Below are 10,906 nucleotides of genomic sequence, written 5' to 3' on the forward strand. Positions count from 1 at the left end.
TAAGTATCCAATCAAATACATTTAAACTTTACACACACACTTTAAAATACGAAACAAATAACAATAAACAAAAACAATTAATGATCATAAATAACAACAAACCACTAAATTACATAAACAAACATAAAATAAACACTTCTAATAAAATATATTGTTTGGTTAATGTTTTTAATCAGGTTTTACACTATAAAAGATACCCATTTTGCATCTTTACTACCGATAATGTTAATTTATTAATATCACACTCGACTTAGAAAATAAACAAGGATAAGTAATGATAATGTATAAAAAAACAATTACAATGCTAAATTGTATATACAAGTAGCCTCCACCTAAAATTCATTCCTAGTTTCCAAATTAAAATCTGTACCACTAATAGGAATTACTACGGTGTATTCTGTATATATGTTTTATAAATTAAAATATGTGCATATGTTTTTCTGTTTTTTTTTTCAATTTTCTCTTAAGTGAAGTAATTATATTACTGTATAATTATTTATGTAAAAAAGTTAGATGAACTTTTGCAAATTGAATAAATTCAGTACAGATTATTGTGTTTAAAAACAACAGTTTTGTAATTAAAATTCTCTACAAACAATTGTATGGACGTAGGTTAAAAATCAATAAAAAACAGCTGGAATGATCATTGTCAAAGTTGTGGAAAATATCATGGGTTAACCGATTTTAGCGCATAAAACGACAATAATTAAACAATTCGTAATGTTCAAATGAATTAATAAGGCTTATAAGGTTAAATAGAAAGATTGGAAATCTTACCTTTATAGATCAATCGTCGTCCATGGAATTAGGACAAATACTCTCAATATTGTTATAAGATGTAGTCTTATATTTTGAAATTGAATATGTCAACTACTAAGTTTATACACTTTTCGGTGGATACATCGTCGATGTTTCCACATCTTTGAGTCGACTTAAGTCTTTAAAACGTAACACATAATACACAGTCTTTACAAGTATACAGTACTTAAGTTTGACATTTGAGGCACTCGAATAACGTAAATCACGCACAAGGAAAATAATTATCGTCCTCTGTACTACGATCCATCTTGTTTTTATCAAATTTTCGCATGCAAACATTTATCACCGAGCTCAGTGATAGCCGCCATTTTAATTTCGTCGAAATTTTCGTCTAGAGTTAGCAAAAACGACCAACCGAAAATGGACGAGAGGCTGGCGATGCTTTGTTTCGCCAATTGATCGATAACATTATCCGTAATTAAAATAAAACAGAGGGGAAAAAACTAGTTGCATTTTTTACAGATTTATATTAGAAAATTTCATTATCCTCCGAGAATTCCGCAGTTAACCGCGGTCACGTGACGTTTAGTATATTTTGGTTGTAAAATTCCATAGTTTTGTGTACGCGATAAACGAAGTTAATTGTTATAATATTGTAAAACTTTTCGTTTATACGAGTATAAAAATCTTAAACTGATGGATTTAATTAAACTTTAAATATGCCTATTCGAATATATAACAAGATTTATTGATTCGAATATACGAAATGCGTGTTTTAACTTTCTCGAACGTAATGTCATTTCATATTTTCGGTTACGTCTGAAATGTAAAATAAAAATTATTATTACCACTATTATTTCACTTATAGTATAGCGAATTATTTAAAATTATGATGGCGAAACGAAAAATATCAGAAAAATTTTGGAGTCGGGAGAGCTGAAAATATCTTTTAAAAAAATAAAATAAAATAAATAATAACGTAAACTTAGATAAAATATAAAAAAAGAAGAAAAAGAGATAATGCATTTATTTTTTGAAAAACAAAATTAACAAAATAGCGTTTCATTTTTAAAAACTTTTAAGTTTTGTTGAAAAATAAGATAAAATCAATTTTTTTAGACACTTCTGCGTTATTTATTTCTCGGAATCACAAAGATAATTTATAGTTTGTTTTTGACATAGATCTAGAAGACAACTTAATAAAACATCTATTATATAGAGAGGGTGTTTTCGTATGTCGGTCAGTTTTCGTTTAATGGAAACGATTTCTATTACAGCGTCCTCTCGTTTTTTGGTGTAAACACTTCAAACTACCCCCATTCCAGTTATCTCCTGGCAGCGGCACCCGCAGACTATGACAAAGAAGGGCACAAGCTATAAAAAAGAGGCATAGTACATTACGCAAGGAGCTTCAGACTCTGTGATTAAACGTTGATCAGCCATCCCACAAAAAGACGCTGGTTGTACTAGGGTTTAATTTGGCCTGGAAAACAAAGAATGGAGTTTTGTTCAACATACAACGGAATGCATGGGTCAATGGACAAATATCGCTCAGTTTCTTTTGTTTTCAGAATAGGTTAGTAGTCGTGAATTCTCTGTTGTTTGGAGCCTCCTTGGAGATTATAAAATCGAGACGAAAAGGGGAGGACACGTGCCCTAAGCCCGCTGAATTAACGCCTTACCCTAAGTGTCCGAAATTACATTTAGAAGTAGCCTGAACCTGAAGTGATATGAATACCACTGCGCTGTTCACATTACTCGCTTCATGATCGTTCATTAATTATGTGTACAACTTTTTGAGCCAAGCATTCGAGTAAAACTAACTTGTAACAGAAAAAGCGAACTGGCCAATTAGCATTCTCTGGCATAGTTATGTATTTTCGTTTTTGTGCGTCTGTGTCAATTTGTTTTTTATTGTGTTTTGCTTGTGCTGTATTAATCACTAGAAAAGAAGTTCAATATTAAAATATGAGAAGATGATGTCATGGTTATGAATGAGTATGATGATGGTTATGAATGAGTATGATGATGGTCATAAATATATAAATGATGTTCTGCTAATAATGCTTAAATAACAAAAGTTTATTTCGTTTTCATTCCTCCTAAAGGCAGGACCATGGAAAGGGGTAAATTACTAGGGATTTTTCCCTGGCCCGAAGCGATTCCTACTCCTATAAAATTGACATTATTTTTACTAACAGAAAATAAAATCTTTCTGACTGTTTTTATTAATAATAATAATAATAATAATTGGAATAATTTATCTTTAAAATGTTCCTGAAGACATTTTTTTTTTAAAGTTCAAAATGTTCAAACAAAATAGTTTTTACTGTTTGTTATCTGTGTCAAGTTTTTAACATCAAGGACTGAAATATTTATTATTTTATCTAAACAGTGCTACACACCAAATATGTTTCATTCCTCAATTTTATTTAGATCTGTCTAGAAGCAATATTGATTTTTGCAAGAGTGTATATATGTATATGCACACATATACACAGGAAACAAATCAAAAATATAGTTATATAATTTCTTTAAAATATTTTTTAATGTAATTCCTAAGTAATAATTTTATAAATAAATCTTAAAATAATAAATAAAACATTTAAAAATAATTAATTATTTAATAATTAATAATTATTTTTCATGATTATTACTGCACTCAATTGCATTTTTCAATAATTCTTCAGCTTGAGGTCTTTTACAGAGATTATTAACCTTTGCTTGAAATCTTCCATTTTTACCTGCTCCTTTGCCTTCTAGTAATTCACATATTCTGTAAAGCAAAATAATATTTATACATAAATTTCTAATAAATTTTAAAATAAATTATAGTGAATCATTATTTAAANAAGTAGTTCGGCTGCTCATCCACTATTGGTCCAGACTCTATCAATCTTCTCGCGAAACGACGTTATAGGAGGTACGTTATACGAAAGTTTCTACAATTTTTTCGCTACGTTATAGGAATTGTCGTTATAGGAACGTACGTTATAGGGGGGTTGACTGTACTGTATTAACAAAAAACAAAGATAATACTACATTTTTTTTCTTTAAAACATAATTATTTTAATGCGAATTTTAGTGAGGGTTCGGACCTGTCTTTGTCTCACAGACATATTCCTGGGATTTTTTGACCCGTTCGACATTGATGATCCGTCTGTTCCCGTTTTTCACCATCAGGCCGCCTCATTGTGGGCCTGGCCGAATCCATAATGAATTTGATAAGAAGAGGCTAAGAGAACACTAAGAGGGTAAAGTGTCCCCTTAGTATCCTCTTAGTGCTCACAGGGCGGAAATAGTTTTAAAAAAGACCGTCTATGTGTAGCTTGCCTAGGGAAGTGTTGTGATGTAGAACAATAATGTGATAATGCACGAAACGGTTGCTATAGTTTTTGTTTAATGTCAGTATTGTTGTTGTGAGGTCATGCGAACGGTCACGTGCGCAGGCGATCGGATTTAGGATGGAAAAGATTTGAGATGGGAGGTCGGAGAGACAAGGCGTCGGAAGTGAATCACTCGGATGCCAGGTTAACAACTAATAACCGTTAATTTCACAGAAAAAAAACTACATGATACAAACTGCGTAAGATATCAATTTAACTGACTTATATCGTAAGTGGTCACAAGAGAGAGAGTTCACATGAGATTTGCGTGGAGATAAGTACCTGTGGTTTGAAGTATTCGTTTGTAGACCTGATGCAGGAGAGGATTCGGTCTGTCCCTTAGGAAGGTTGAATAAACGAGGAGGTTGGCGCGTTAAGCTTAGTTCACACTGAGCGCGATTCGCTGGCGAAAGCGAAAAACAGAGCGAATAACCCGTCAAACGAGTCATGTTTCACCGGTTATTCGCTCTGTTTTTCGCTTTCGCCAGCGAATCGCGCCCAGTGTGAACTAAGCTTTAGAGGAATTCTGGATAATGTTCCGGGTCAGAGTCGATTGTATATCCGTTTCGGAGGAACAGAGTTAACGATATCGGTCGAAGAATTGGCGACGACTGTAACCATCGGAGGAACGGGTGACGACTTGTTGAGTCGGGGAGGAATAGGCGGCGACTGCTTCATTGGGCCGCCAGTTAGATATTAAAACGGTAGCTCACGGCCGGAAGGCCAAAGGATCACGGAAAAGCGTCGCTTTCGTCGCCAAGAACATGCAAACTGAGAAGTTCTCAGGTAGTAGTTTACAATATACAGTATAAATAAAATCAAAATATAGACGACAAACTCGTGCGAATGTTTTTCGTTGAAGTCCGGGTTAATAACAAATAAGTCAGAATTCTGAGCGGCTTAGTAGGCTAAGCTAAGAATGTTCTGAGCATCATTGAACGATTACTCTTTGTCAGACTGTTAAGAAAAATGGTGGCCTCTTTACTCATTAAAACAGTAACTTCTGTATATTCAAAAATTGAATTTATTTAATCCGGCACAAGCAGCCATTACAATCGTAAACGTAAAATTTTTCAAACCGAAATCGGAGAGGCGGAATGACGTCACTAAGCAAAATAAATATACTAAAAGTAGTCTGAGTAAACGAGTAAGAATTCTTATAGTGAGATGAATCAAACTTACTACGAATATCATTGAACATCGTGGCAAAGCCTGACTAAGAATTATGGGGTACTGTACGGAACACGGCCTAGGATTCCGCTCCGACTTGTTCATCGTTATTTCTAAAAAGCAGTGTTAATTTTTTTAAAGTTTTTTTCCTGTTAAAGAAATAAATAATTTAAGATATGAAAATATGTGATATTTTTGTTGTCATTTAAGTTGCGTTCGAGATAATTTTATTTGGCAGTAGTAAAAAAAAGTTCTTGGTCTTGCCATCTGGTGAGAAAATAGAGAGTTATTGTAAACATATGTCAATGTAAATACAGTATTATGAACTCGAGGAACTAAATTTAAAATGCCTTTAGTGAGTTTAATTTCAGATTTTCTGATTATTTTGAATGAATTTTGACACACTATATTATTAATTGTGATTTAAAAAATGCTAATTTCGTGTATAACTTACCCAATTTTTCATTTGCCGTATTTTATTTGGGTTATTATCTAAATTTTGGATTTAATTAGTTTCTGTAACTAGTTCTTGTATATTCATAATATTGACACTATTCTTGAAATTAGAGTTATTGATACTACCAGCTGACTGTACAGTAATAGTGGGCTATAGACACGGGTTACCAGAGCCAAAACATACGGTAATCTTTGCGGTTGTGAGATTGATTGATTTATTAAGGCTATATAGTCGCCCACAAGGCTATATATAACAGAGCTCTCGGTCTCAACCTGTGATTTTGAAAAGAGCTGATAGCCAAAATTTTAATTGAAATATAGTGGTTTTGACAACTGATAGAATTCTCAAGAGCAAGGGGCTCACCAGTGGCCAAGCAGTTCCATTCCCTGAACACTGGGAGTTCGGTTGTAGATGCGCCTTGCCAGGATGGGCTAGCCACATAGAGTTTTACAGGTTTTCTCCACGTCTGTAATGCATGAATAGGGACCAGTTACCCTTAAAAAGACCTCCCGGAAAGTATCCCCCTAGGCAGATCACTCAAGTGTTGTGTTGCTGTAACTTAAAACAAACAAACTCTAGTGCAAGGTATATAGAAATGGTAAAATAAATTGTTAAATATGATATAAGATTTTATTTATTTTCCAGTAAATACAGCGATGCCACGAAGACAATGATAGCTGACCTCCTAATAGCAAACAAGCAACAAACGCATAAAGATAAAAATAAACTAAAAGTGCAGGGAAAAAATGAGAATTAGTGCTTCTCTTTTCCTTCCCTTTTACATCAGGATACAAGGGAGTTAGTGCAGAGAACAATTGTAAAGAAGTTTTTACAAATGGATTTAAATTTTAAGAAATCAAGAAAGAGTAGATCTTTGATGGTTACAGTAGTCTTTTAGTACTGGAAGAAAAATGATTTGAGTGTAACATTAAGGCAGGCAAATTATGAATACAAACATGTAGAATCTCTAGAGTTAAAAGAAGAGACTCATAGGAGAAAAAATTTAGAAGGAAGGAGATTATTGAAATATTTATAAGAATATATTCTGTTAAAATAATCAATATGTTTAAAAAACCAAGTAAACACAAGTGCACATAAGCAACCTTAGGAGAATCGGTAGAGGGAAAGTTTGCAACTTTATTTAAAAGGAGATAAATTTTAGCTAACTCTAAATGAAATTTATGCCAAGTAGAGGCAGGGGCTGTTGTCCATATGGGTAAGATGTAATCTGTTGAGGTTTGTATATTAGTAAAAAATAAACCCTGAAGTATATTTTTACTTGAAATTACTCTGAAATTTCTGTACAATATGAGGGTTTTTTTAGTTAATAGTTTGATATGACTTATAAAAGAAAGTTTTGAATCAAAAACAACACCGAGGTCCTGAACGGTATCAACTACATCAAGTACAAAGTTTTCACAAATGGCATTTGTGAAAACTCGAATATTGTACTTTGTGAAAAATTATTGTGTGATATGTATATATGTATGTATATATGCAGAATATTAATTTACTTTAACTAGAAGAACTGATGTAAAGTTACCTTTATTGTGAAAAAGAAATAACAGAATACATAATACTGGATAAATTTAGAATAAAAGAACATTTTATGTATATTTATGGAAAACAAGGATGTGAAAGTGGAAAACTTTGTTATTTCTTTATGAAGCATCACTGAGGAGGGGTTGTAAATTTACAACAACCCAAAATACATTGTATAGCACTCGTTCAATTTGTGCAATAAAGTCTTAATTTTCTAACCGTAAGTGCTGTGAGACTGTCAACCAAAAAGTTTTTGGATTTAAAGTGACTTAATACATGTATAAAACTGCTGGATTGATTTATGTATGAGATCACATTTCCTGGGATACAGAATAACAATAGGTTATTTTTTAAGATGAAAAAAGTTCAATCTGGATGGTCCAGATGGTCTGAACTATTATTTTCATGATTTGCACAAAGAAGCAAGGATTTTATCTTGATGACAGATGGGTGGTGGTTCCATTATTGTGTGATATGCCAATTTTGCAAGAGAAAGTCACCTATTGAATTCCTAAATGGACAAAAGAAAGTATCATAAGCTGATTGAAATTACTTTACTATCAAATGTATGAAAATTAGCAGGCAGAAAGTTTTATTTTATTCAAGACAATGCATCTATCTGTTCATCTTTCACCACAAAAAATTGGCTTCAGCAAAAATAAGTCCAACTGTTGGATTGTCCACCTCAGTCTCCAAATTTAAACCCAATTGAGAAATATCTGGGGTGTGCTCTCAATAACTATATATGCTGATTGCAAACAATACAGTTCAGTAAAAGACTTAAAAGTTGCAGTAGAGAAAGCATGGCAGCTATACCAAAACATTTATGATGAATATGCCAGACTGCATTTTTGAGATTATTCAAAAAGCAGAGGGTCCACAAGATATTAATCTATTATTTGCAGTTATTTTTTCAATTGTATTTAAAGTTTTGTCAACATAAATTACCTGGTTTTCTACTTTTTGGAAGAATTATTCCAACACTATTCTTTCATTATTGTATAAACCTATCAATTTACTTTTTTAAAACATATGAACATGGTTGAACCAATAATTTTAATTAAATTATTCGTTTAGGTGGAATTTTTGCTTGTCTTTAAAGTTTTGTTCACTACTGTATAGAAGCCATCAACGGAGCAAGTCTTTTATAAAAAAATAGATGAAATTTGGTCAGGGCTATAAGTGGAAGTAATGAGAATTTATGGCCTTTATAAGAGTGGAAAAGGTAATTAAATGGTTAGAAGTAGTATATCCCAAGTGGCATGCACCAATATTCTTCACTTCAAATGTTTTATACCGAGTTTCTTGAAGTAAATTAAAGTAACATAACTTAATATTACTATAAGAACTGTAAACGTGATCATCTATAACATTGCGGTGTTTTATCTTTGATTTAAGAATCTAGGGACAGTATGCCAAAATGTTTTAGGGTCACAGGCAAAATCAGAAACAATTCTTTGAAAATAATTCAGATATTTACATTCACTCTGATAACTCTTAATAGCTACATGATATAAATACAATGATCTTGGATTGCCACCACAAAGTCCTAGTATGATTATGTAATTTTTTCAAGAATTTACTGTGCCATTTTTGACTGATTGTATAAATATGTTTATATGGTAGATATTTCTGAAAAAGCAGTAAACATGATATATAATTTCTGTAATTTCTGTTTAATATTGTAAAACGAAAAATAAAAGACCAGTTACAGGAGCTAAGATAAGCAAAAAGCTGATGCCACTTGATGGCAGACCAGATAAGAAAATTAATAAAATTACTGTACTTTGATTTATATAAGAATCATAATCTTTATGAACTATTATTTGAATAGTTTGATGGTCTAAAGGAAAACCTGGAGTTGGATTAGTAGTAGTTTAAAGAATGGAAAGAAAAACCAAATCCAAAAAGGAAAAATTATAAGTGGAGAAATTTACAAATTGTTTACAACCAAAAAAGTAAAATATATTATTTAGGAAGTAGGTTTCTGCTCCATCTAAACAGGAATATGAAGGAAACAATGAATGCCAAGAGATATTGGTAAGATTAAAATCACCACAAAGATTATTTTATTGCATCAGTTTTGCACTTTGTTATACTAACAATGTAATGCTGAACAGTGATTTCCCTAAATATTGAATTGAAATCCCAAGTTGGGATCACCAGTTCTTATGTGGTTGTATAAACACTTTTCATAAATGTGATTCCTCAGCTTAAAAAAATCTTAAAAAATGTGTATATTTTTTCTTTTGATTTCTTCGACAACCAAAGAAAAAGTATATACTGTACAACACTTGATTGAAGAATATTAGTAGTGATAATGTTAGATTTAGATAGATAACTAAAAAATTTGGTGGTTTTAAATTATGTAAAAGTTTGATCTGTTAATTGTGTATGTGCAGAATTTTTTATTTATTCTTAATATAATATTTTCTAATATGCTGAATAATTAATTATTATTTCTTTGTTTTTCAGATGTGATTGAACTAAAATGGCATATCAAGCAATTAAAGAAACTTTTTGTAACTGGTGGGATGAGATTTGTACCAAAGTGGACAAAGCTGTTGTTTTTTTAGATTTTCATGCTGCTGAATCACTTCATTGGAATGGTGGACTCCTGAAATTAATTAATGCTGGTGCAAAAACTGTGAAAGTATTCTCTCCATTTGAGGTATCTTCTATTTATTTTTATACATTTCAGGTGAACAATTGATATGCCACTTGTCTATTAGTTTAAATGATTACATATACAAAATAATCCAAAGTAAAACACAAGTTTAAAAATTAATTTTTCAGTGAATTTTGACCCTAAATATATGCACTTTTGATGGAAATATTTAGGATGACATGAGATTTATTTATTTATTTATTTTTGAAGTGTAACATTTTATGTAAATTTTAAAAACTCAATACCTTTTAAATTTTGCTTTAGAACTACTACATTCAGTTCAGTTTTTCTGCTTGTTCAGTTTTTCCAGCCAGTAATGTTTATAAACATATGCTGGAGTTTAGACTCAATTGTCATTTTAAATTGTTTAAAACTTGAGAAATGATGATTAAAAATTGAGTGATGTGTTTGTTTACACTTGTAAAACTGAACTGAACTGCTGCACATGATTTGTAAGGCTAGGACTCCACTACCGTAAAAACGGCGTAAAAACCCCTCACCGTAAAAGCTTTTAATCACGTGACCCCGATATCTTACGCTTGAGCAGGCCGTAAAACCAACGTAAAAGCGAGTTGAGCTATGTTCAACTTTCGACGCGAATACGGCCATAAAGGGGTACCTTCCACCAATCAGAAGTCAGTGAAATCAAGGTCATCGCGACACAAAGCTAAAATGGCGGAAAACGAGCTTTCGTGTACGTTCCCTCGTGGCTACGCTAGAATAGACCCGGAAAGATTTATCGAAAACATCCGAAAGTATTCGTGTATCTACGACAAGAGGTAACCCGATTATAATAATGGATACCAAAGGAAATCCTTCAATTTGGAGGAGTATATAATAAAAGAGCTAAGCTTATAAGTGCTGTATATTATCTTAATAATAAGATAATAAAAGTTAGTATATGAAGGTAAAAATATTATTTTT

General features: G+C 31.9%; 1 protein-coding gene and 1 long non-coding RNA gene across 4 annotated transcripts in view; one reads left to right on the top strand and one right to left on the bottom strand.

The window, feature by feature from the left end:
- Positions 1-777: 777 nt before the first annotated feature.
- Positions 778-4,528, bottom strand: LOC111642586. The gene is made up of 2 exons (XR_002759573.1): positions 4,428-4,528; positions 778-1,578 (listed from the first exon to the last, which is right to left on the bottom strand). It is a non-coding gene; the product is annotated as an uncharacterized LOC111642586 (long non-coding RNA).
- A 156-nt stretch (positions 4,529-4,684) lies between these two features.
- Positions 4,685-10,906, top strand: part of LOC111642584 (sec1 family domain-containing protein 2-like) — a 72,885-nt gene continuing 66,663 nt past the window's right edge. For 2 of the 3 annotated variants that reach the window (XM_023388940.1, XM_023388942.1), the window contains exons 1-2: positions 5,559-5,670; positions 9,790-9,985. In XM_023388940.1, the coding sequence (XP_023244708.1) occupies positions 9,806-9,985 (180 nt within the window). In that variant the 5' untranslated portion in view covers positions 5,559-5,670; positions 9,790-9,805. Of the gene's footprint in view, positions 4,932-5,558; positions 5,671-9,789; positions 9,986-10,906 lie in introns of those variants that run through there. The other variant, XM_023388941.1, reaches the window with a different exon arrangement.

This window comes from Centruroides sculpturatus, unplaced genomic scaffold, assembly GCF_000671375.1.
Source record: "Centruroides sculpturatus isolate CEXI.00-Female unplaced genomic scaffold, Cexi_2.0 scaffold1599, whole genome shotgun sequence".
NCBI classification, from domain to species: Eukaryota; Metazoa; Arthropoda; class Arachnida; order Scorpiones; family Buthidae; genus Centruroides; species Centruroides sculpturatus.